Raw genomic sequence first — 26,340 nt, 5'->3', positions numbered from 1 at the left:
TGTGACACACACAACCTCCTGTTCTGCTCTGCTCTGCCTTCAGTGGAACTGCCTGCACTAAGCACAAACTCCAAGCCTCTGCTAAGCCAGCCCAGTGCAGCAGCTGATCTGTTTGTGCTGGAAGGGACATGCTTTGCTGTTTGAACACCAGGTGCCCCAAAATATGTTAATTCAAGCCCCAGAACACCAACCCCCTCCATTCCTTTTCTCGCCTTGTCTCGCACTGAATTGCAAACTCACAGCAGGGGAGGAAACTGAACCTGCTTCCCGTGGTCATACCCCTGAGTGTGACTTCACCCAGGACTCAGCCACACACCTCTGCTGCAGCCCCGGCTTTCCCGGTGCCCCAGGAGCCATCACACCCAACAGATGTCACAGGCTCCTGGGGACTGCTGAAAACCCATGCTGGGAGCTGAATCGGGAGACCTGGCAGTGTTCAAACAGTGGGAACAGGGGGCAGCCCCCCAGGTTCCCTCTGTGGGGGTTCCCTGGGATGCTCTGCCCTGGCTCACCCTCCCAGCCCTCACCAGAAACTGGCAGGGACACCTCGGTGAGGGGGACCAGCAGATGTACTCTGGAATAAACTTTATTAGAAGTTATCCATAATATTGCATCTTCTGTTTGCCAGACTCGGTGACATCCACAGTCTTCTCTGTGCACTGTAAGTGCCAGTTCCACTACAGCTGCCAAGGCCCTGTGAAACTTCAGCAAACCTGTACCTTTTCCCATAATATGGGGCTAGTTTTAATGTTCTACAATATTTTTTTCTTGGTGTTCATCAAGCTGAGGACAGCTTTGGCCACAGGCATGGCTGAGGACTGCTGGAGCCAGCGAGCAAGTGGGGCTCTGCCAGGGCTGAAGGAGAGCCAGGGTCTCTACTCTGGAGAGTAGAGTCTCGTGGAGACTTCATTCCTTGGGGAATGTCAGGAGGAGAGGCAAAAGCCTCCACTTTGTTGATATTTTTGTAAGCCCTTCAGCCTGGTGAAGGGCCCAGCACAGTGGGGCAGGCAGCACTTCCTCCTACTGTGGGTATTTTTCTGTGGGAGCCCCACACAAACCTCTCTTCCCCACACACCCTCCCTGCCACGGCTCAGAAAAAGCTTTATTTATACTCATTTAGCCGCTTGCCTCCTCCCTAATTGAAATCATTAACCTTCTCGCTTAATGAAGAAGAGGACCGGGGGGAGGGCAGGGGGTGCCGGGGCTGCCAGAGCCCCTCCCGGGCTGCTCCGCCGACTCCCTCGACCGGCTCAAAAACGTGATTCGGAATTTGGCCACCGGGAGCTAAAAGGAAAAAAATAAAAAAACTATAAACAACCCCGAACAACTGCGCCATGGTCGGGGGCTGGCGGGGTGCGGCTCCCCCGGCCCCGGGGCCGCGGCGGGGCTGACGCCAGCATTTCATCTCGGCGGAGAAGTCATCGGCTCTGACCACGGGGAGGGCTTTGCCCGCCAGGTCCCACTTTGCTCCCCTATATTTAGCCCATTATGAATATGGAAGAGCGTTGAAAATGATTCGCGCAGACATGGCTCTGTCCAGCCGAATAACGTCAAGGGCGGCAGGGGGAGCGGCAGCCGCTCGGCCCGGCAGGGCGCGGCCCCTCCCGGCCCGGGGGTGGCGGAGCGCGGTCCCTGCGCGGGGATCGCCGCGCTGGTGGCTGCGGAGCCCCGCTGAGGCTGTTCTGGGGTGTTCTGGGGTGTTCGGGGGTGTTCGGGGGTGTTCGGGGTGCGGGCCGGGCCGCTCCCCCCGCCGCGGAGCGCGGAGCGGGGCCCGCGGTGGCAGCTGGCGTGGGCAGGGGCACAGCTGCGGCTCCGAGGGCACCCGGCCCTCCCCGCCACCCCCGCAGCTGGGCACGGCCCCGCGGAGGGCAGCGCAGCCCGGGCCCGCCGCTGTCCCCTCCCGGCCGGGGGTGCTGCTTTCGCCGATGCCGCGGGGTCCCCGCCCGGGCTCCGGCGCTGGACGAGCGCTGAGCGGCCCTGCAGCACGTGGCTGCTCCCGGCCGGGCTTTGCCGGCCTGCCCCGAGCACTGAGCACCTTTTCCCAGGTCGGGACACTCTCCCTCCCTCTTGGGAGCCCAAAGGCATTTAGGCATCCTTCTGCCTCTCTGCAGGGCACAGACACGCCTCCTGGGGCATCTGCACCTCTGCAGCCACGATTTTCCTCTCCTTTTGCAAGGTCCATCCCAAAAGCTTTTCTTTTGCTCCATCCCAAAGCTTTTGCTCCTCCCAAAAAGCTGGAAACTGATGGGGATGGAACATGGGGGGGCAAACCCCTCTGTAAGAGCTCCCCAGCTCAGCTGGCTGGGGTTGGGGTTTGAAGAGCACTTTGTGCAAAAGGTTGCGGTGGCTTTTGGGCATAGCAGAAAAGAGGGAAAACAGCTTTATTCAAGCCGTTAATGAAATGTCATTTGCAATTCACTTCCATCCCTGTCACGTGGCGGGTCTGCAGCACCCCCGGGTTGCACCGGCTCGCACGGGGGGCTGCTACTTTGGAGGTGGTTTTGGGCAAGGGGGACGTGCACAAAAGCACCAAAACATGACAGCCCCTTCCCCAGAGCTCCAGGGCTGCGTTTGCCACGGGTGCTATGGCCAGGCGAGGTGGCCCAGCCTCCCCTCTCAGAGTGGGTCAGCAGAGACCTGGCAGAGGAACACACCTTTTCTGTGGGGTCTGGCCCCAGAAATATCCCTGGATTTTATTTTTCCACTTACCACATATCCCTATCCCTCATATTTCTCATGGGCAGCCAGCAGAGTCCAGCTGCCTTCTCGACCCCTGCAAGGCTCAGTGATGCAGCTCAGAGCTTCTTTTCCATCCTCCCTGCTCTACCTGCCCCCTCTCCCCTCCTCCACCCCTTCCCAATTTCTGAGTGATCCTCTGCAGTCGTGAGCAGGTTTAACTAATCTTTCTGTCAGTGGGGTACTTTATAGAAATTGAAAACTAATTAACGTTCATCTCAGCAGCTAATCGCATAAAAGCCCCACTGCCTGGGCCTCTCTGCTCTTAAAATAATAACGGCACAGGAGCAGGGAATATCTTGATGGAGCCCACCAAGATGGCATGTTCCCAAGGACAGAGCATTCGGGATGCCCCTGAAAGCCCCACAGCCAGGGATGGGTCACCTTCTGCTGGTGCTGGAGCCGGCTCCTGAACCCATCTGGCCCATCCTCCTTCCCTCTGGCTACCACCCAGAGGTGGGCAGAGGGTACTCCGGGGGAGTTTGGGCACAGGGGGTGGCGTGGGGCTGGGGCTGGGAGGGCGATGGGGACGTGTGGTCAAAGCCGCTCCCGCCCGCAGTGACTCACTCGGCTTTAATTGCTCCCTGAAGTGGCGGGCTGCTGGCGGCACCGCATCAGAGATGTCACGTTATAGTCATGCGTGAAGAGCTAATGGTCAGGGGTGACACCACCAACAAAACATCCTCGGGGGAGCTGTCACTGATGGCGAGGATCAAAGGGCAGGGGGAGCGGCCGTCCCGCTGCTGCCCAGGCTTGCAGAGGCAGGTGCCCGGCGCAGGGGTGGTGGCAGCGCTGTGGGGCTTTGTGGCCAGAGAATCACCCTGCCACAGCAGGAGCAGGGCAGGCAGAGCCTGAGCTGAGGGTGCTGGCTCATCTCACAAGCCCTGGAGAGGATTCTCTTTGGCTTTGAAGCTTTACTCTGGCATGGGTTGGGAGGGCTCACACTGACATCAGACCGGTGTCAGCTGGGCTCTGCAGTCCCCTGTGCCAAGGGGAGGCAGCCCAGGTGTCACAAACCAGGATGTGAGGGTGAATCTTGGATGTGCAGCCACAGGGGTACCAACCTGCCCCTCTTGTGCCCTCCTGTGCCCTGGCCAGGATGCTGCCAGGCACCTACCAAGCCTTGAGGGAAGACCTGGATGAGACCCCAGCCTCACCAGCCCAAGAGATTCAGTGGTTTGGCATGGTGGGGCGGCTTTTTTGGGTGCTGCCAAGAGCACAGGCTCCAGCACCCCCTTTGCTGACTGCACTGCCCCAGGAGCAGCACGGTGCAAGGTGCCCTGTCCTGCTGCTCCTGTCCCCAGGGCCACAGCAGGGCACAGGCTGTTCCCCTGCTTTGCAGCAGGTCCTGGGTTGCATTTGGCTCCGTGCTCGTTCCCAGCTGCTTCCACATTGCTGCTGGGCACGGCAGCTCTCCCCACGCTGCTTCTCCAGCGGGATGGGGCATCACCTCGCTGCCCTCCATCCTCAGGAGGGGTGCAGGATGCCGGGTGAGGTGGCCAGGCTGCTGGAGCACACGGAGCAGCAGCGCCGGCCGCAGCCATCCCGCCGGGGAGGAAGAGTTATTGCTGCAGTCACACACCAGCTATTACCTCCCAACAAAAGGCAGCGTCTGCACAGCCAGGAGAGAGCCCGAGGACAGGGACAGCCCGGGTGACCTTCACAGGACGTGGAGCAGACAGGCCAGAGCCCTGATCTCTGCAGACAGGTACGCCTGCAGGCGCCCCTGCACCTGGCCCAGCGCAGCGGGAGCCTCCCGGGATGCTCCCCACAAGCCTTCAGCCGCTATCAGCTTCAAAGTCTCCTCAGCAGCCCCCAGCCCGGGCGGGTTTTTCATCCTCCCAGCACATGTCAAGCGTTCAGGTCTCTGCAAGGAGACAAAGGCGATGCTGTTGCCGGCGCTGAGCTGCTGTGAGGTGCCAGCCCCCAGCCTGGTGCTGGAGTTTGGATGTATCCCTTCAAAGGCCCTGCCTGGCAGCCAGAGCTCAGCAAGGAACCTGCCTGGAATAACCAGGGATGGAGACTGAGGTGATGGCACTGAAGACACAGGGGGCTGAGCTGGGGGTCTCACCCTGAGGCCATGGCTCAGGATCTGCTGGCTGTATCACACAACCGTGGAATGGCTTGGGCTGGAAGGGACCCTAAAGATCACCTGGCTCCAGGACCCCTGCCATGGGCAGGGACACCTTCCACGAGACCAGGTGGCTCCAACTCCCATCCAATTTGGCCTTGAACTTCCAGGGATGGGGCAGCCACATCTTATCTTGGCACCCTGTGCCAGGGCCTCTCCACCTTCACAGGGGAGAAGCTTTTCCTAATTCCTAGTCAAAACCTTCTGACAGTTTAAAACCTTCTATCACTAAGGATAAGAGTTATCCCTGGAGCCTGAAGCACCAACACGAGCAGCAGCAGGTCTGGAACACCGAGACCCAAGGGTGATGTCCTTGTGCTGTCTCCTGTCCCGGGAGTGAAGCTTTTTGAGGGAATCCTGGTGCTGTGGTGAGAAACCACCTGCAGACAAGCAGAAACGACCTCCTAGCTTGACTTCTGCTCTCTGTGTTTAAACTGGCCCAACTGTTCACCTTGGGGAGGTGTTGGGAGGTGTCAGCAAGGGCAGGGGAAGCCTCCTCATCCCCATGTTCAGCTCCCCACAGAGTGCTGGGGAGGAATGAGTGGCCAGGACTAAATGAAGGGGAGGGGGTGTTTGTGTCAGTAAATGTCAGAAAGCAAAAAACCAAGCAGGACTTTAGAGCCAATTAAGTTTGTATAATGTGAGGGAAGTGCTGGTTAAAGGCATGGCAGCAGCTGAGCTGTGTATCCATTTATTTCAGGGCAGTTTTCCACGGGAGCAGAGCACATGCCATGTCATTAGCACCAAATATGTCTAATAAGGCTGTCTCCACTAATCAGCAAAAAAAGCTTAATTATTTTGTTTTTCATTGAGCCAGGGTGGCCCCTCAAATGACTTTTCCTCCAGTTGGGAGGAAAATGTGTCCTGAGACACGGGTACCAACGTGGGAGGGTGGGGAGGGACAGCACGGCTGGATTGTCCCGTGCAGGGAAGTGCCACCAAGCTGAGGGCGGCCCCCGAGGCTGCGGTGTCTGCCACTGCAGAAGCAGAGCTGCAGAAGGGCTTTGTGAGCTCAGGCTCTGCTGGAAGCATCGGAACAGCGTTGTGACACCCAGAGGAAGATGTCACATGCCTCCCTGGGACACACGAGGACATTGTCCCTGTGCCACCAGCACTGCCTGCAAAGAGGGGGATGGAGGAACCCGACTGGGGGGAAAGAGGCTGCAGATTGTGCCTGTCCCTCCTCATCTCCCCCTGTGTGTGACCAAAACCGCTCAGCCACAGCCTTCCCAAGCCCATTGTGTCCCTTGGATCAAACCTTTCCTCTGGAGGCTGCAGCAGGGCTGGTCCCACAGCAGGGCCGGTCCCACAGCAGGGCCGGTCCCACAGCAGGGCTGATCCCACAGCAGGGCCTGTCCCACAGCAGGGCTGGATCCACAGCAGGGCTGATCCCACAGCAGGGCTGGATCCACAGCAGGGCTGATCCCACAGCAGAGCCTGTCCCACAGCAGGGCCTGTCCCACAGCAGGGCCTGTCCCACAGCAGGGCCTGTCCCACAGCAGGGCTGGACCCACAGCAGGGCTGATCCCACAGCAGGGTTGGTCCCACAGCAGGGCCTGTCCCACAGCAGGGCTGGACCCACAGCAGGGCCTGTCCCACAGCAGGGCCTGTCCCACAGCAGGGCCGGTCCCACAGCAGGGCCGATCCCACAGCAGGGCTGATCCCACAGCAGGGCCGGTCCCACAGCAGGGCTGATCCCACAGCAGGGCTGATCCCACAGCAGGGCCGGTCCCACAGCAGGGCTGATCCCATAGCAGGGCTGATCCCACAGCAGAGCCTGTCCCACAGCAGGGCCTGTCCCACAGCAGGGCTGATCCCACAGCAGGGCCTGTCCCACAGCAGGGCCGGTCCCACAGCAGGGCTGATCCCACAGCAGGGTTGGTCCCACAGCAGGGCTGATCCCACAGCAGGGTTGGTCCCACAGCAGGGCTGATCCCACAGCAGGGCCTGTCCCACAGCAGGGCTGATCCCACAGCAGAGCCTGTCCCACAGCAGGGCCGGTCCCACAGCAGGGCTGATCCCACAGCAGGGCTGATCCCACAGCAGGGCCTGTCCCACAGCAGGGTTGGTCCCACAGCAGGGCTGATCCCACAGCAGGGCTGATCCCACAGCAGGGCTGATCCCACAGCAGGGCCTGTCCCACAGCAGGGTTGGTCCCACAGCAGGGCTGATCCCACAGCAGGGCTGATCCCACAGCAGGGCCGGTCCCACACCAGCCTGCACTGCTGTCCCCACATCCTGCCCTGCCAGCAGCGCTGCAGAGCACCGGGGCTGCCGTGGCCCCTGAGGGTGACACCGGGACTGGCACCCAGCACTGCTGGCACCCACAGCTGCTCCACGGTGGCAGCTGCCCCAATGTTTTCCCTCCTGCATTTCCAAGCACAGAACTTATCCTGTGGCCTCCTCAGCAGGGATCCCACGGGCTCATAGGTCCAAACCTGCCCAAATCTGTACAGATGTGTACAAACACATGGCAGAGAGGGTTCTGTTGTGCCTCCTGTTGGGTGCGGGGGTCACAGCTGTGCAGCTGCCGGCCCTGCAGCACCGCAGACTTTCGGAAGCGGGGTTGATGTCTCAGAGCCCCGCCCTTGGCAGCCAGGAGCCCTCGGTGCCCTCACAAACCTCTCGGTCTCAGGTTAATTAATCGCCATCAAATAACCCGCGTGGCCACAGCTGGGAGAGCAGCTTCACCTTCACCACGGCTCATCCCTGCGGGCTCCCAAATGCAGCCCTGGAGGGACGGGACAGGAGGGGGGGTCTGGATAGGACAGGAGGGGACCTCAGTAAGGAAGGGAGAGCTTGATAGAAGCGGGGATCAATAGGAAAGGGGGGTCTGCAGGAGAGGGGGACCCAGTAAGAGGGGAAGAGTCTCGATAGAGAGGGGGTTTGATAGGAGAGAGGGTCCTCGGAGGAGAGGAGAGACCTCAGAAGGAGAGCAGGGGTCTCTCAGTCAGAGAGGGGTTCTGGATGGGAGAGGGGGTCTGGAGAGGGGGTCTCGATAGGAGAGGGGTCTGGATAGGAGAGGGGTCTGGGCAGGAGCAGGGTCTCACCAGCGGGGCCCTTCATGTTCAGCTGGGAAGGTGTTCCACGAAACAGCTGCAAAGAGCGAGTTTTGGGGCTGCTCCATGGGATTTACCCGCTTAACGCCCCAGCCAGGCTCTGGAAATGCTGCAAACCGCGGACACCGACCCGAGGAGCTGCAATTCCCGGCGTTCCGCATCTCCCCACCGCCCCGGGGGCTTGCAGGGGTGGGGACCCTCCGTAAGGTGTCCCTTACAGCGGGGCGGTCTCCCTGGGAGAGGCTGGCAGGCAGGAAAAGCCCCGGGATCTGCTGGAGCAGATGCTTCAGTGCCAGAAGAAAAGGTTAAATATTTTAATAACCATTAGCCACACGTTGAAGGTAAAACGAGCTGCTTGCTTTCATTCTTCCCACCCCCCCCCCAACTCTGTGTTTGTTGGGGTTTTTTTTGTATGCAAATGAACTGGAAGCTTATTAACGAGATGAGAGGCTGGAGCCTAATTAGCAGCAGGACAAGGGAGCTGTGCTGGAGCTGAGTCAGCGAGTGCGAGAATCGCTGGCGCTGTCGCTGCCACCGCCTCCGCCAAACCCACGCGAATCCGGCAAACCCCACGTGTTTTTGGGAGGGTCGGGGGAGATCAGCTTCGCTTTGGGGTCTTGGCTGGACACGGCCCCCGTGGGTCACCCCAGAGCCACCGTCCTGACTTTGTTCTCCGCGTTGCGGCTGGGATTTTGCGGTTTCCGAGCGTACATTGAATATTTGAGGGCAGTGCCACCAAGCCGGGATGGAGCGGGACTGAGGTATCAGTGGCAGGGGGCTGGGCTGCTTTAGCCCCTGAGGAATTTGTTTTAGGGACTATTTACTTCTCATTAGGTCGCTTTCCTTTGCATTCTAAAGAATCATTTCCCCCACAAAACGCTGGGAGGAAAACAAAGGAAAAAAACCCCACAAAAACCAACAAACCAAAACCAACACGACAAAAAAAAGGGAAACTTCTTCATTTTCTTTTAAAATGATCTTTCTTTTCTCCCATCCTTTTTTCTTGCCTCCTTTTCTCTGCTCTGGAGGTTCCTGGAAGCAGAGGAAGGACCAAGCCCGTCCCAGCCAGGGCACAGGACTCGCTCCGAGTGAGCCAATAAACCCCTCTTGTAATTTGCACCTTCGGAAGGCGCCGGCAGCCGTGCGGCCCCAGCCTTCATTTGCATTTTTAATTAGCTGGGCTCTCCCTGCGCCCCTCAGCTGCCCTGCCTGGGGTCAGCGATGGCTGCAGGCAACGGGATTGGGGCGGCAAGAAGGATTTTGGTGGCCCAGAGGATGGGCGAGCTGGTAAAGCAGTGATTACATTCCTCTTTTTTCTTTTTTTTTTTCTTCTTCTTTTTTTTTTTTAATCTTTTCTTTTCCTTCCCGTTTTTTATTTTTCTTCAGCTCCAGCTCGGTCCAGCCCTGCCTTTGTGCCATCCATCTGCCCCCTCCTCTGGGTTTTCTCCTCTCCGTTCTCCTCCTCTCCCATCACCCAGCACCCACTGTCCCTGGGTTTGCTCTTCCCACGCAACCCCCAGCACTGCCAGCACACAGAGAGATGCCACAATTCCGCTGTAAAGCTATTAAAACTCTACCTCATTAGCAATAATTAAAAGGTGCAGCGCACATTCTCAATAGCTCATGCCCGGGGGGCAGGATATATTTTGTTTTATTTTATTTTATTTTATTTTATTTTATTTTATTTTATTTTATTTTATTTTATTTTATTTTATTTTATTTTATTTTATTTTATTTTATTTTGTTTTGTTTTGTTTTGTTTTCACTTTATTTTATTTTATTTTCACTTTATTTTATTTATTTTAATTTTACTTTATTTTGTTTTATTGTTTACTTTATTCTATTTTATTCTATTTTATTTTAATTTTACTTTATTCTATTTTACTTTATTCGATTTATTCTATTTTACTTTATTTTTAATTATATGTTACTTTATTCTATTTTATTCTATTTTATTCTATTTTAATTTCATTATTTTGGTTTGGGTTTGTTTAAATTTATCTTACATTCACTTTATTTTACCTGTACTTTTTTTTTTAATCTTATCATATCTTTTATTCTCTTCTTTTGCTGCACTGTAGTTTTATTTCATTTCATTTTATTTTATTTTTTTGAATACGATTTTATTTTTTAGGCCCTCCACCCCATCCCCACGGTGCTGGCAGAGGAGGGGACAGCCACCACCTCTCCCCCACCCCGAGCAGGGTAGCGGGGGCTGCCTGCACCCAAGGCACAATAAAATATTTTACTACAAAGCAGAATTACTCCAAAGACTGATGGGCTGACTGGCGAGACCCACTCACGTTTATGGAGGTCGTAAGTTATGGACTCCCGGTGAACTGGAGGAAAACATAACCCCGGCCTTTTATAGGCGAAACTTCTGCCGTATATTAAATTCTGCTGCCAGCGCACGGGGCTTTACTGCCAGCTGTAACTTTAACACCTCCCAGCCCTCGGTTAGCAGGGAAGGGTTATTGATAATGTGGGTGTTTGTCGCCAAACCAGCGCTGTCTGCTCGCCAAAAGCCCCTCGGAGCCGCTGCCGTGGGGTCGCCTGGGGCTCGCTGCATCCGCGCCTTCTCTCCCGCGCTTTTTGGTCTAAAATATTGCAGCGAGAAATGCAAAAGTGCAGCAGTTGCACCTCGGGGTTTGCTGGGCTTGGCTGCCCAAAACCAGGGAAACAGAGGGGGGAAAAATTCCTACGGAGAAGTGAGTGGCAGGGGGAGAAGGGAAAAATGTGGCTGCAGAGAGGGGGATGGAGATGGCAAGGGAGAGGCGAATGAATGACCCCGTTTGGTGTTTGTGCGTTTCCCTTCCATGCAGAAGCAGCCAGCGAGGGGGAATCGAGACAGGACGGGAGGATGCTGCACCCAGCCTGGCTCAGGAGGGTGCAATTTAAATTAAAATTAAAATTCGCCCTTTTCCCACCTTCCAGCCGCCGGGTTTGGGCAGAGCCACGAGCCGGGAGAGGAGCCCGGTGCTGGAGGCCCCCGGCCCCGGAGGAGCCCCCAGCCCCAAAAGCATCCGCGCAGCCCCCCAGCCCCGCAGAGACCTAACATTTGTGTGTTTGCAGCCGGGATGAGCGCTTATGAGCGGGGAACAGCTGGGAGCAGGCTGATATTTAAACTGGAATTAGGAGAGCGGCGGCGGAGGGAGATAATTCCTGGGGCGGGCGCCGGGGAGCTCCGGGGGGCTCTGCCGGAGAGCGATACAGTTAATTTGCAGCCGGAGCTGGAGGCTGGCCCGAGCTGATATTGCCGTGTTATTTAGAAGAGAAAGGTCAGGCTGCAGATTGAATAATCATTGACAAGAAATCCATGGGGGAGCGGGGCGGCCGCTCCGGCACCATCCCCGCGCTGCCTTCCCGAGGGATTCTCCCCGTCCGCCGGGTCCCCGTGGGGTGACAGAGCAGTCTGTGGCACACATCCAGCCCTTCTCCAGCTTGGGAGCTGGGGAATCACGGCCACCCCCTCCAGCCGCACCCTACTCCATCTAAAATATCCAGGGACAAGGCAGAGCTGGCCTGGTTTCCGTCCTACGCACGGGCTCTTTTTAAAATTGCAAATTATTTTTAAATTTTAAATTACTTCTTTTTCTTCGCAGAAGCGTTTTCAAATTTTTTTTTTTTAATTTTTTTTTTTTTTTTAACTAACCACCCTCTGCTCTGGCCAGGAAAACAGGAGAGGCTATCAAGCCACCCCCTGCCCCAGACCTCGGTGTGTTAAAGAAAATCCCCCTTCTAGCTTGCTTTGGAAAGAAGCAGTGCATTTAACAAGTCCAAAAATGCAGTAAAAGGTCGTGGGTGATTTCTGTGCGAATGGGTTTTTTTTGTGGTTTTTGTTTGTTTTTGGTTGTTGTTGTTGTTTGCTTTTTGTTTTGTTTTGTTTTAATTTTTCATGGACAAACCCACGTGTCCAGAACTCCTTCTGCCCAGGGAACCTGAGGGGAGGCACCAGGGATGCGGAGCCTCAGGCAGAATCCCAGATCACATCCCCCTGGCTCACACCATTCACTGCCTTTGTTCACCCCCACCTCTGCACCCCAAACCCTTCCTGTCCCCCTGCACCTCATGGGAAACCCCCAGGGTATCTTGCTCTCTTCTTTTTCCTCCCCAAAAAATACACCAGGTTTGGTTTCAGGGTTTTTTTTGATTTTTTTTTTTTTTTTTGCAACAAAAGAAACTATTTATTTGGAATATGCATTACCAGTACAAATCAGGAAACTGTAAAACCTACACCTTGTTAGTATCGTCATAGAACATAAAAGTTTCAATTGGGATCAGAAAGACAGAGGCCTTTTTTTTTCTTTACAGAAGCAGAAAAGCTTAAAGTTTCAAAACCAGGTTGGAACAGAGAGTCTTTTTTTTTCTTTTTTTTCAGGGTTTTTCTTTTTTTTTCTTTTTTTTTTCTTCTTTTTTCATATTTGGAATCCATTAGGAAGAGAGAAAAAAAAAAAAAGGGGGGGGAAAAAAATAGAAAAGAAAAAGCAACTCCAAACCGGATCACCTTTACAAGGGATAGAAAGGGCTTTGCAAGAACAAAAAAAGCAAACCGACAAAACCAACCCCCCAGGCAATGTCTGATTTACATCCTCTTAATAATAATAAAATAATAATAATAATAAAGGTGTATGAAAACAAAAGGACTCCAGGAAACCTTGGGATTAAACAGAACACCCCAAACCGGTCGGTGATGTGAAAAGCTCCGGGTTTTTTTGGGAGGAGCAGGAAAATGTTTCAGGAGAAAACCGAAGTGATGCCAACCAGCACCTTCCTCAGTGCTTCTCCTTGAACCCCACTCTGCAGCCACTGGGATTTGGGCTGGATTTGGGGACATTTTGGCCACGTCCCACCCCTTGTCCCATCTCAGGGCGTGGATGCAGCCAGGGCTTGGGGCCTTAGCAAGGTCCGTGGGCGAGATGAAGTTGGAACGTTCCTTGTGCCAAATCCTTCAGTTTTGGGACACTGAGGTTCAGGGAAGAGAACCAAGCATCTCCACGTTTTGGGAAGGATTCCTGCCCTTGCATCACTTCCAGGCAGCTCAGGAACACCCCCGGATGGAGACCCACAGGGGCTCAGGAGTTGACTGCCTCTCTCCTCCCCAGCACCCCTCAGGATTCCATCTCTTCTCAGAGATGCAATCCCGCTGCTCAGCCCCAAGCAGCCACACAAGGATCTTCTGGAACTGGGATCTGAAAGGAGCGGGGAGAAACGCTCCCCCCAAAGACACCCCCATCACTTTTCACATCACTCTGGTCACAGCTCGGAAGCGCAGGGGAAGTGGCAAGGCCATCGTCTCGGACAGGTCAAAATAAACTCAGCATCATCATCATCAAAGCCCCCTCCCACCCCATCCCAAATAATGCAAAAAAAAAAAAAAAAAAAAAAAGGTTCATTTCTGGGTCTCAACATTAAGAAACATAAAGTGTTAGACTGTACCTATTAATGCTCACTATTCCAACCATTTTTTTTCTTTTTAAAGTTTTACAAAATGAATTACCGTCACTTTTTAAACATTGTGTAAGAAGAAATGAGTGTGCACAACTCTACACTTTTCTAGCATTCTTGAACTAATTCACAAATGCGAGAAAATGGAAAAAAAACCAAACCATGGGAAAAAACAAACAAACAAAAAAAAGGAGGATGAATGTAGGTAGTTTGATGTTATAAACTATACAGGAATGAAGCGCTTGTTGCCACAGAAAGAACAGGGATGGGACCTTCCCCCTGTTCAATTTTGCGTGCTAAGAGGGTCATTTTTTATTCTTTTATTATAAACACTATTAAATTCCGACTGCGTTTTTGGTTTTTTTTCTCCTTTATCTGAATATACAAGAACATTCATTATCAAATGTTCGTTATCATCAATACTACAAAGAACGAGACACAAATCGCAAGAAACAATGGAAAATGTTAATAAAGCTGAAAGAATCGTCGAGTTTTTTTTGTGATTTTTTTTCATTTTTATTTTTTTTGAGTTTCTGCAGGTTTTTTTTGTTTGTGTTTTTTTTGTGGTTTTTTTGTTTTGTTTTGTTTTTTTTGGTATCGAAGTCAGGTTTTTCTGGGCAGAAAAGAAAAATAATAATAATAAAAAAAAGAAGAAAAAGAAAAAAAAACCCCACAACACTCGGGTCTGGAGCAGGGGAGGAGAATGGGGAGGAGAAACAAAACCCAAAAATTAAAAAAAAAAAAAAAAAAAAAAAAAAAAAAAAAAAAAAAAAAAAAAAAAAAAAGGCAAGCAAGCAGCTACGCCAACACAAACTGGAGGGACCAACTGGGGAACCCAGGAGGGGATTTGCAAAGTACCGTGGAGGAGCGAGGGCCCAGCCCGGGCAGGGGGACGGGCAGGAGGAGCAGCAGGGCAGCCCCAGCGTGGGCTGGCTCCAGCAGCCGTGGTTTCGGCTCATTCCCGGTTGGTTTCCAAGAGGGACGGTGGCATTCCCGCGGGCACGGCACTGCTGCCGCTCGGGAGAAGAGGCCTCACCCAGTCCTGTGCCCCTGGAACGCTTTGCCAGAACAGATTCGTGTGAAATAAGCTGGAAGTGGACAAAAGGCAGTGCTGAGGGAGGAGAGGAGGAGGAGAGTGGGAAGGGGCAGAGCTGGGGAAGGTGGGCAGCACCTCCCGACTGTCCTGGCAGGAAAACAACCTTCTCCGAGCTCTTGACACACAGCTGGGAGGCAGCCCTGGGCCCCTCATGCCACATCCTGCTCCGCCACACGGTCCCCACGCCTGGCACGGGTGCAGAAGGAGCAGGAAGTGTCACTGCTGGACACAGGACACCCCTGTGCTGCAAGGTGACCATGCTGGAGCTGAGGCCACACCACCACTGTGCCCTGCAGGCTGAGGACCATTATTTTTTCCAGCAGAAGGGTGGAAATATTTTTGGCAGAGCTCTAATTTTAAATGGTTTCTGCTAATGCTGCTCCATGCTGGCAGTTCCCATCTCGAGACCAGCACAAGCAGGGTGGGCACAGACATTCAACAGTGTGAGGTATTGATCCCACGGGATCCTGGGATCCATCACAAGGTGCCAGACATGCACCCACACCAGTCCCACCACACCCAGGGTCTTGATGCAGGCTGGCTCAGCCTCCTTGTGCCCACTGAAAGAACCGATGGCCAGAAGTCCCACCCTGGCATGAAGCTCAGCCTGGTTCCCAGGGGAACTGGTGCTGCCTCTTCCTGCTCTTCCATGAAAGCCACGTCCTCCCAGCATCAGCCTGAAGGAGCAGGATGAAGCCTCGCTTGCCAGCACCACTGCTTGTCCCAACAGTGGACCAGAAAAGCTGGGCAGAAAGTCCCATGAGTTCTTCCATGGCCACTGCCCAGGTAACTCCTGGGGTAAAACCAGCAGCTCCAGCACACAGACATCCCCCAGTGGGGCAGCCACCTGTCCTACAGAGCAAACCTGTGGTGTGAAGTGCTGCCAAAAGCACCCGAGACACTCACCCCAGCACTTCCAGCCCCTGGCATTCTGCTGCCCATCTCTCACTGCTGGCTTGGCAGGGCTTTGGGAATGCAGGGGTTGGCACAAACCTCCGTGGGTCCTGCCTGATCTGCAGAACCCAGCTCCTCCTGGAAACAGGAGCCAACACCCCGTGACACTGCCCTGAGCAGGAGAACTCCACCGCCAGCCTCCCCAGGTGGGAGAAGTGCTGGTGTCCCATCAGCCACGCATGCCTGATGCCACACGGCTCCGTGGAGGTGGCAGCACCTCTGTTCCCAGCGATGGCCGATTCTCACCTGCCTCTGCCGCCCTTCCTTCCCTCTTCTCCCCTCCAGCAACAGGCAGGCAGCACAGCAGGGCTTCATGGCTCATCCAGACCACAGCAGCCAGCGGGAGGGAAGCTTGGCTGAGCAGGGCTGGCACTGGGAGGTTTCCCTAGGGCTGGGAATGGGAACGGCACCTTCTGGAAGTGAGGGGGAGCACGCTGGCTCCTTCTACGTGCACGGGGCTGTGCCACCTGCCCCGTCCCTGCAGCACACCAGGGACAGCTCACGGGGGCAGGGCTGAGGGCAGGAGGCTGCAGGGACAGGCGGGAGCAGATTCCCTACGGTGGCAATTCCCTACGGAGAGGTAGCGTGAAAGGAAGGGGGCAGGGGGCTGCCTGCTAGCGAGGGAGCGAGACGTGACCCAGGTACATTTGTAGCTCCTCAGAAAGACATCCAGCACGAGGCTGTACACTGCTCTGGGGTTGGTTTGTGTGGTGGTGGTCGATTTTTGCTTTTCCTCCTTAAAATCCTTCTACCTTGGGTGGGAAGCGGGGAGGGGAAGGGAGCGGTGTTGTGGCGGTGGCGGGGAGGGGGAGAGCGGCTTCTACCCAGAAAAGAAAGGGAAGAGAGTATAAAGAAGTGTCCAGATTGGCTGATAAAAGCATCCCGACGAAGAGAAGAGAAGAGAAGGAGTCTTCTTGTGTGTGCTGATTGGGTTCACCTCCAGTCTGACTGCTGCGGTGTTAGGAGAGGCCCCCTCCCCTCCCGCCCCCGCCGGGGCCGGCTCAGCCAGGGATGCAATTTGCTGGGAGATCAGTTGGAGGTATCAGAGTGAACGCTGCCAGGGCCTTCTGTGGGGGAGGTCACCGACGATGGGGTAGTAGCGTCTTGCCAACCTCCATTAGCCTGAAGGAAGGGACACGCAGAGACATCAGTCACCCGATGGCAAGGCACAAACAGCCCTACCCAAGGCACCCATTCCCTCAGACCACCCCAGCCCTGCTTCTCCCTCAGCTGGGACTGACTGGTAGCAGGCAAAGATGTCCCCTCTGACTCCCACATCCCACCCCAGATCAGTGATATAGGGCAGAAACATTTTTGTTGAAAACAGATTCTGAAAAACAGCAAGTGCTCACAGAAAGTTCATCCCTTAAAAAAACCCAATGTATTTCTCCAGAACCCTGAGCTCTGGTTGACTGGGGTTTTTTAACCCATGATTATGACCCTTTCTCATACGGAAGAAAGAAAACAGCAAACACCTCAGTCCAGAACCAGCAGCCTGAATGTTATCTGAACCCAAGTTCTGTGAACGTGCAGAACAAGCCATGGGTCCCACGAACTGCTGAGCTGTGCCGTGTCCCCCACGTCCCCACCTCGTCAAGGGAAACTGAGCCACGGCACAACAGAGGTGCCACCACTACATCCCATCCGAGGGCTCATGCAGCAAACCACGGCAGACAACTTGTTTCTTCTCCTACAAACAGATGCAGAGCCAAATCCTCCAGGCACTCGAGAGCTGAGCTACCGGAGGGCCCGGCTGCCGCAGGCAGGAGCCGGCAGCGCACAGAAGCTGCTCCTCTGTGGCTGCCATCCCCTTTGGAGAGGAGCAGATGTCGCACCCAACCTCCTCTGCTTGCTCTGACATTGATTCAGTGCTTGGCTAATTAATCCTTCCCAAGCACTGCCCAAGCTCCAGTTGGCAGCAGTCGCAGTCCCACTTTTTTTTTTTTACACACCCGGGCTGCTTTGCCCACTCTGGCTGCCTGTCCTGCTGCCTGCTGCATCATCCAACGCTGGCCCTGCACACCTTAGAGGGCTGAGGGCAGGAAAACTGCCCAGCCTGGGGTGCTGCTGCCCAGCTCCTGCCTGCCTGAGAGGCTGCTGTGACGGGAGCAAAGAGCTAACAGGCACGAGAACCCATGTTTGAGGAGTCAGGCCACCCCAGAGCGGGTCACGCACAAAGCAAAAACAACAAGAGGTGTGCACACCCCTTGCTGTGCCTGTGTGCATTGGGAGCAAAAGGGTTCAGGCAACAGCAAGGAAAGCAGGAATCACAACCTCAGCTTGCTCACAGGTCAGCAAACCCCACTCTGCTCCATCTTGGGTGCAAGTGTGACACCAGACGATGCACGAGCACCGCCAGCCCGGTGTACCCCATGGCCACTGCCCCCACCAGCTCCCACCCACAGCCAGGCCCTGACCCACCATCCCTGCGCTCCCTGAGATGCAATATCCACCCTTACACATCTTGGACCGCTGCAAGAGGCAGCAATTACTGTAGATTATCAGCCCGACAATGACAGGCCGCGTAAAGAGAGACACAGAGCCAACTCCGCCGCCCCGAGACTGGCATATTCAAGTACACTTAGGACATTAATAGCAATTTACGTGCCATCAGTGAGAGAGAACCACAATAGCTGTGCTGGCAGCCTCTTATTACCAAGCCTGTTATTTGTTGGAGTTACAAGCTATAATCACAACAGAAACTTTCAAAACCCTTATCTTCCGTGACGCACCAAATCTATTTCAGAGCCGTAATTGCTATGTCACCGGAGAGTTTGCTGCTTAATGCACTCAGATGCCATTTAGTGTTTGCAGGGTCGTTACGGCGAGCAGGAGGGGGGAGAGCGGCGGGGGCCGTGCCGAGCAGGGCTCTGGCCCTATTGTGCTCAACTATTTTTAGCAAGGCTTTTGCCTGCCAGCCACAGGAGCCATCGAGCAGTGGCTTCCTGTTCGGCCCCCTGCTCCCCAAAATCCTTGGAAGGTATTGCAGACTGGGTTGCATCCAGTGGGAAGTCAAGGGAAGGCTGGCTGAGAGGCCAGTGTGGCCTGGGAAGGCCGTAAGTTGGGTCAAGTGATAGGAAGGAGGACCCAGGGTTGGCTGTGACACCTTGATGCTATCCTTTGGTATGAAAAAGTCCTCCATGAGGATCCTCCCCCAGGCAGAGGGCATGCAGGCACCATCCCCACTCATCCTGGAGTTCACGCCATCGCTGCATGGATCAAGCCATGTGAGGATTCATCCAGTTCCACCCAGACGGCTCTACCTCTCCCAAGCAAGGAAATCCCCCAGGGTTTGACCAGGGGTAAACCAGTTGGGATCTCCCTCAAAGGCAAGGGAGTCTTTTGAGGAGGCTGCTGCTCCTTGCAGAGCCCCTGCACACGGCTCTGACTCTTCAGGAGGGGCAGATGCCAAAGACAGAGCAGTGGTCTCCAGGACATCTCTTCAGATACCCCCTCCTGGTGCCAAAGCACTGGCAAAGCCTTGGTGACTGTCCCTATCTGGAGCCCCAGAGAGGGACTGAAGCAACTGAACCAACCAGCTGAAGCAACTGGTTTTGGTGCTCATTTCCACAGGTCTCAGCATTTTTGTCACCTCCAGCAAGTCTGGCTGGCTCCCTGCCCAGGCCTCCTACGTGGGGCTGGGAGATAACTTTCTGCCAATTTTGAAGGCGCCCTCTGCTTAGCACGGAGGCTGTCTCAGCACCTCACCTCCTGAGACCAAATCCTTGTCCCACCAACAACGGCACAGGCTGTCAGGTCAGCCTCCAAACACATCAGTTACTGAGAGCAGCCTCAAGGCCTTTTCAGACCTCTGAGCTTTTAAGAAATTTTATCAGGGCCTCCTTACAATATGCACTGAAGGTCTTATCACACACCAGAGAATCCAGCCTTGCCAGGACATCCCTTCCCAAGGGTCATGGCCAGGCATCCCTGGCCATCAGACCATTCTGGGGCATCCCTTAAGGATGGAGCTTGTGCACTGAAGCCCTGCCAGACCAACTTCTATAGCCCAGCTGTGGCCATGAGCATGGACCAAAACTTGACTGTGATGGTGAACTGCAGCTGGCTGAGGAGCAGAGCAACAACTGTTTTCCCAAGGCTCAACTTTTTAGAACGAAAGATCTCAGGCCAAGTAAAGAGCCCTCAGACTCTTCCTGTACCAATCCTTGCTGACAAGAGTGGATCCAAAACTCCCTGTCACTCCCTGCCACTGGCCACATCCAGGACACACACACACACACACTGCTCTGTGACCAAGCACAGCTCTGCACAGCAGCAGTTTTAAAACTTTCACTCTCTGATGAACTTCAAGAACAGCCCATCATTTTACACATTCAAATCATCTATAAATTGAATTACGTCCAAAACCAAATTTCTGAAAGGGCTTTAAGATGACTCTAGTTCACTCACTCATACATACTAGGGAAGCAGAACACTGGTGGATTTACAGCCATCGGGCAGCGGCAGGAAAAGTGATGTTCTGGGGTAAGACCCTCCAGAGGACTGTGGCAATAAAGATCCAACTTCTACTGGAACCCAACAGAACCTGAGCTTTCCTAAATACTCTGAAATTGCAGGGGACCCCCATGAACAAACACTCTCCAGACAGCCCAGACATTTAACAACTCTCACTTCATGGTGCAAAACCCTACAGCCTCAAAGTTTGCCAAAAGGGGTGGCTCACACCCCAAACGTCCTGAAAGGAGGGGAAGTCCTTGCTTCTTCTCAGTGTGACCCAAGGCTGGGTATCCTCAGGACAGCTCCTGTCTCCACCACCCCTCCATTGTCAGAGCACCGCCCCCCTGGCTGGGACGCTGGTGCTGTCCCCCCTGTGCAGCAGAAGCTCTGTCCTCCTGTGCCTCAGGTGTGGGTCACAGCGCTGGCCATGCCTGGGACACTGCCCATTATCCTGCTAACGATGCAGAACCGGCTCCAGCCCTTCCCGCCCTGCGGAGCAGCCTGGCAGCCACAGCAGCGCAGCCACGCAGGAACTGGGCTTTGGGTAGATCCCTCTTCTCAGCTGTCACCACTTACACGCACTTAAAAATTCATCCTCCATCACGGAAGGCAAACCCCGAGCGCTGTCTCCCCTGCCAAGGTTTCCAGCAGTGGAGCCGGGCAACCTGCCGCTGCCTGCCCGGTGCTGACGGGCTCCAGGGATGCCTTAACCTCAGCCTGTGCAGACATCGCTGTGACAGGGCTCTTGACTAGGTTTCGGCTCATCTCCTTCCAGCAGCTCACGGGGACGGCAGCTTTCTGTGTCACAAGCAGCTTTGCTGTGCGTTCCGCTGCCCCTCCTCGACACCAAAGGGTTCAGGAGAGGCAGGGAAGCCCTGCCTGGTGGAGACACTCACCCTGCCTGCACTGAGGAGCTCCCCAGCGCCAGTGCTTCCAAAAGGGCAGCCACACTTCAGGCTGGACAAACTGGGATCCATCAAGGGACCTCACTGGATGGGAAGACATTAAGTGACAATCCGGCTGGAGCACACTGACTGGATACTGGGAAACAGGCAATCCACAAGGTGCTTCCTAAACTGTCTGCTCAGCTCTGGACTCCCTGCCTCATTCCCCATGACTGCCACAGCTTTATGGGGAATTGAGGAGTCACCCACACAGTGCAGCCCCTTTGCCCACCTGCCCCTCTCTTGACAACATCCAATACAGGTCAGTTTGGGCTCCTGCCCTCCCTGAAAACCAGCCTGAGAAGACATCAGGTGCCAAACACGCCAGGTCCCCGTCTGGGATGCACAGAGGGAACGCCAAGCCCCTGCCACTCCAGTTCACCAGTTCTCATTGCTACTCATGGGAACATGGGTTCTCCCCCAGAGAACCACAGCCAGAAACACCAACCCAGCCCTCCTCATCCTATTCAGCTTTTGAGTTTTTACTCTCTCTTCTCTTCTTTCTCCTCTCCCCAGTCACCCCCTCCCTGCCTCATAATCCCCAGCAGCAACCCTCCCCCCCAAATTTTGGCTTAACCCAGCCCACTGTTATTTTCCAAGCCAACTGCAACTGTAATCAGCTCAGCCTCTTTCCTTGGGGGTATTTTAATTTATACAAAAGTATCATCTCTTATCATGATCAGCCTGCGATTCATTTACTCTCCAAGTATTAAAAAGCCAGAAAGGGAATAAATTCAGCGCACGGAGAAATTAATGCGGAACGATAGGCTCTTTCATGTGGCATTTCCAAGTGCCGTTTTTGCAAGGGGCTTATGTAATGAGACATAATTATCTGCACATGTTCAATTACATTACTTCACAAATCCTCCCTGCCTCTGCCTCCTGACGTCAAGCCGCCCACTAAGCCCCGGCGCCTGCAGGAGAGGGGAGCAGAGCCCCCCGTCCCAGGGCACCCCTCTCCGTGCGCTGGTGGTGGCCGTCCTGCAAGATGGTCACATGCCAGGTGACAAATGGCCTGGAGGGTGATGAGACTGGCTGCTGCACCGTGCTGCAGGACAACCACCCTACCCAGAGCATCATCACCTCTCTAGCTCCTTCAAGACCACCCTATCTCCACCATCAGCATCCCCATGTCCAGAGACAGCTGCCTCCTCCTCTGCGCCACCCCGGACACCACTGCCACCACCCACTCGGCGCTCACAGCCTCCTTTTCCAGGCTGCCCTCCTCTCCCAGCTTGCTGTCACCGCAGCTGAGATGGTGGACGATTGATCTGAGAAATGAAGTTGGATTGCTGTCCCGAATCTACACTGGGTTCTCCTTGTGTGTGTCTGATCGATTTCCCCCCGTGCGACACAGCTTGTCGCTACGAATTTTCATGCTAGTCAGAACCCGCCAGCGCACCCAAGAACAAGGAGAAGATGCTCCAGAGACCGCCCTCCCCCTCGCATCCTCCCCCAGCCCGCCTGGGCGAGGTTTTCTTGGGTTGACGCTGGCTGGCTTTGTGGGTTTTTTCCCTCCTTTCGTTCGCTGTCGCCGCCAACCCCACCGCCACTGCGCTCTCGGGCACCGGCCAGGGATGGGTATTTTTAGCTGGCCGCTCCAGGATGGTGCCACCAGGACGGAGCCACCTCCGGGGCCGTGGCGTTTTCGGCGCCCTCCCCGCGTGGCTGTGCGCGGCGTCACCTGTGCCGCGGCTCCGCGCGTGGCCGCAGGTGCCGGCCAACGCTGATGGGCTGTGACAGCCCGAGACGCCAGCTGCCTGCGCGCAGCCCGCCCCGCGCCACTCCTCTCGTGGGCAAGGCTCCGCCGTTGGCGTGACCGATACAGAAGCAATGAACTAGGTGACCGTAAAAGCAAAGACAAGTCCCACTAAGTGGCATTCTGAGCCCTATGGCTTTGAAATAATTGGTGGTGAGAGAATAAAAAATGAAAAAAACAAAAAAAACAACCCAAAAGACCAGGACCCGAGCCTGTTTTTTTGCTTACACTGATGCCCTGCGGACTATACATCTGACTTGCCGCGAGTCCGTCACTGTATCCTCCTGTCTGGCTGATAACATGGCGAAGGGTATCCACCTAAACAGACCAACAACAACAGAGACACAAATTAGAGGGAGGGCAAGGTTAGTGGCCAAAGCTGCTTCCGTTCATCTTTGGCAAAGCAAAAGCAAATAAACAGTAATAACAATAATCATGGTCATCATCATAATAAAAATAAAGGTATATATTCAAAGAGGGATAAAAGAGAGCCGCAGTTGATCTTGTGGAGAGAGATGAGCCAGAGGACCTCTCCTGCCTCCCTCACCATCCCCTGCCTGCCCCAGCAGCCCTGTCACACTCTCCTTGGTCCCATGTCCTTGGACAAAAAGAGTGGGGAGGGAGAAAAGCGTGACAAGTGTGGGGTGGCATCTCCTGGAGCACATCGTTGCAGCCATCTCCACCATCGTCCTCAAGGACCCACCTTCCTACCCCTACCCCCTTCCACCCCTGACCCCAAGCACTGCTCACGGCAGCAGGAGATCTTTGAACACCTTCAATGTGGAGGGCCCAGAAAGGAAATATACCTACCATGGCAAAGGCACCAGCAGCTCTCCTCTGGGTGCCCTGCTCCTCTCCCCCAGCCCCCAGCCCGGCCCCAGCAGTGGCACATGTGGTGAGCACGTCTCACCGCCCACGGATGATTGTGCTCTACGTCCAGCCCCAGGGGGAGCAGCCTCGGCTCTAGAGAGCTCTCCTTGCCCAATGCAGAAGTGTCAGTGTCTGTCGTCTCTCAGCACAGAACAGAGCCTTAGATGCCAGAGTGGGGACTCATGGCATATCTGGACATTGATGGGAGGCAGGAGATCTTAGTGAGATTGTGGCTATTTTAAATTCTTTCTTTTTGCCCCAAGCGTGGGTTGACGTTTCAGCAATGCTGCTCAAAGCTCCCTTGCTCTCTTCTCCTGGTATGTACAGGGTTGGTGTGGGTGCCTGTGCTTTGGGGAGGTTGGGGAGATGGCCAAGGGTGGCTTTTAATTATAAAAAAAAAAAAATTAAAAAAAATTATCTACATATTTGAAAATTTATTGCCTTTCAGCAGACACCTGGTTTGGCATCAAAGAAGTAAGTGGAAGTCTTGTAAAATGAGACACCTGTCCAAACATCTGGCCCATTCCCTTGGAAGAACAGATCAAGCAGAACCTAAACCTGAGCTGCTTTTGTCTGACTTTGTGCCTATTCTTTTACACCTTCTCTCCTCCTAGGACGTCTTTCAAGCCAGAGCCAAATGCATTCACAAAGTGTGGGCAAGTCTCCTCAAGACCATGGTTGTTGGTTTGGTTGGGTGTTTGGTTTCTTTTGGATTGTTTTTTGGTTTGGTTTTTTTTTGGTTTTCCTTTTTTGGTGGTTGTTCCTGTTGCCTTTTTTTTTTTTTTTTTTTTTTTTTTTTGGTTGGTTGGTTTTTTGGTTCGGTTTGCCTTTTTAAAACTGTTGGTTGGTTGATTCGTGCTGGTTGGGATTTGCTCTTTTCAGACAGGAGGGAGAAGTGCCAATACAATCAAAGGCTCCTCCAACACTAATGCATTCACTGGCAGTACATCGGATGGGTCCCTACCTGTGACTGCACGTTGGCTCCAACCTGGGCCCCTTGGTAAGAATCCCCATTGAGAGACTGCACGCTCATGAACAAATCTCCAGAGTTTGACATGTTAAAAGAACTGGAAGAACCTGGAAAGGAAAGAGTGAGGCACCTGAATCACAGAAAGGAAAAAGATCCACCCCATGACTCTCAGCCAAGAGGAAGGAACAACATGCAAAGCAACCACAAAAACAAAACACACAGTCAGGTTAGTAGTATGAAGAACAGAGCAAGCAAAAAAAAAAAAAAGGATGCACTCTTGAGGTTATTCAAAGCCACATGTTGTTACAGCTCAATGCCAAGAACATTCTTCAACAGCTCCTCAGCTGGAGGAAGGATTCCTCATGCTTTTGACTGAGACAAACAAAACACAGCCTGGAGGACTCGGATAGCATCAGAATCCTTCAGACAGCTCTGAAGGATCTTGGTTGCTGGAGGTGTGCACCCAGCAGACTGCACTGGAGACCAGAATTACCCAGACAAGCCGTGCTATCAAGAGCAGAAGCCTTTGCAGCAGGCCAACCAAGCCCATGCTGAGAAGCTCAGAACAGGGTGGGTAATTCTAGCCCGTACTGCTCCCTGCAGGGTGAGACATCCAGAGCCCATCCAGCCCCATGGCTGGAGCTTTGGCTGAGCCACAGGGGGCTCTGTGAGGGGGCAGTGCGTGGGGTTTGCCTTCAGGACATCAGGAACCCATCACTGGTGGGAACTGCAGAGCACCAGGAGCAAAGGCTCACAAAAACATGAAGGCACCTGGGTTAGACTCCCAGTGCCCATCAAGCTGGCAAAAGTCTTTCATTGTGATGGCCTGTGAGAGAACACAAGGGCGTCACAGCCCTCCCGGGCCATCTGCCCCAGAAGAACAAGCTCTGTAAGCAAATTCCCCACTGCATCCACCAGTCGTCAAAGTTAGGCTAAAAAATTGTAACAGTGAAGACAACTGGGTGGGATCAGGAGAAAAAAACCCACAAACTGAAAGAAAAATAAATCCCGCCTTGGCAGAAATAAAGGATTTATGCTTCCAGCTTTGAGATATCTGAGCACCTCCTCAACCACCTAACAGAAGAAACAAATCCATCATGTAACTGGAAGGCAGGGAAGGCAGCAAGGGGGTTAAAAATAAATAAAAAGGTTTTATGGGATTATTTCAGAATTCATCGTGCAGATCAGCGCATTAAGTGTGAGACAGCTCAACGTGCAAGGTTTAGTTATACATGACGTTAGCCTTGGAAAGGAGAGACTTCAGGGGCCCAGGTCAGCTACGCTTTCAGCTCCAGTCCCAAATATATTCTCATCATCTACACTGCCATTTCCAGCCTGGAAGACTGGCAACCACAGTCCTGGTGGAATTGCCCAACTATGGCTCATGCGTACGCTCTGAGAAATGCCTGGCAACTCCCCTCCCTTTGCTGGAGAGGGAAGAAACAGAGACAGATCCCAGCTGTGCCCTGGAGGTGGACCAGGAGGGCTCCTCTGAAGGAAGCCACCTCTGACAAAGGTCAGGGAGCAGGTGGGAGGTCTATGCTGGAGATTTCATGTTCACTACATTCTCTGCTGCTCTCTTAGTGACCGGCTCTTTTGTCAGGTGCTGGCAGTTTTCAGAATCGAAGGAAAGCAGAAACATCGCTGCTAGATACAACACCCAAGCCAGTCAGGAGAAAGACTCATCTTGAGCACAGCGAGTCTTGGATCAGGACCCTCCCACCAGTGCCTGAAAAGAGCGAAGCCAGGAATAGCTCATTGTCTGTGCTCACTGTCAACCTGCCCAACCTGTTCCAGAGAGCAATCCCACAGCGCTGCGTAAAATAACCGGGACTAGTCAGGAGGCAGCTGTAACCATCACCTCCTCTGCTCAGCTGGCAAAGGGCTCCTGTCACTTCCCAGCTCTCAGGTTACTTGC

The 26,340-nt window shown here is 54.1% G+C and overlaps 1 protein-coding gene across 2 annotated transcripts in view; it reads right to left on the bottom strand.

The window, feature by feature from the left end:
- Nucleotides 1-13,862: 13,862 nt before the first annotated feature.
- PBX1 (PBX homeobox 1) overlaps nt 13,863-26,340 on the bottom strand; it is a 125,889-nt gene continuing 113,411 nt past the window's right edge. Inside the window, exons 7-9 of one of the 2 annotated variants that reach the window (XM_063406633.1) lie at nt 24,417-24,529; nt 22,811-22,900; nt 13,863-16,543 (exon numbers count right to left, since the gene is read on the bottom strand). In XM_063406633.1, the coding sequence (XP_063262703.1) occupies nt 16,451-16,543; nt 22,811-22,900; nt 24,417-24,529 (296 nt within the window). In that variant the 3' untranslated portion in view covers nt 13,863-16,450. The remainder of the gene's footprint in view (nt 16,544-22,810; nt 22,901-24,416; nt 24,530-26,340) is intronic. The other variant, XM_063406634.1, reaches the window with a different exon arrangement.

Source organism: Prinia subflava, chromosome 10 (genome assembly GCF_021018805.1).
Source record: "Prinia subflava isolate CZ2003 ecotype Zambia chromosome 10, Cam_Psub_1.2, whole genome shotgun sequence".
In the NCBI taxonomy this organism is placed as follows: domain Eukaryota; kingdom Metazoa; phylum Chordata; class Aves; order Passeriformes; family Cisticolidae; genus Prinia; species Prinia subflava.
The sequence above is the reverse complement of the archived record's forward strand: the minus strand, read 5'-3'. Positions and strand labels throughout refer to the sequence as shown.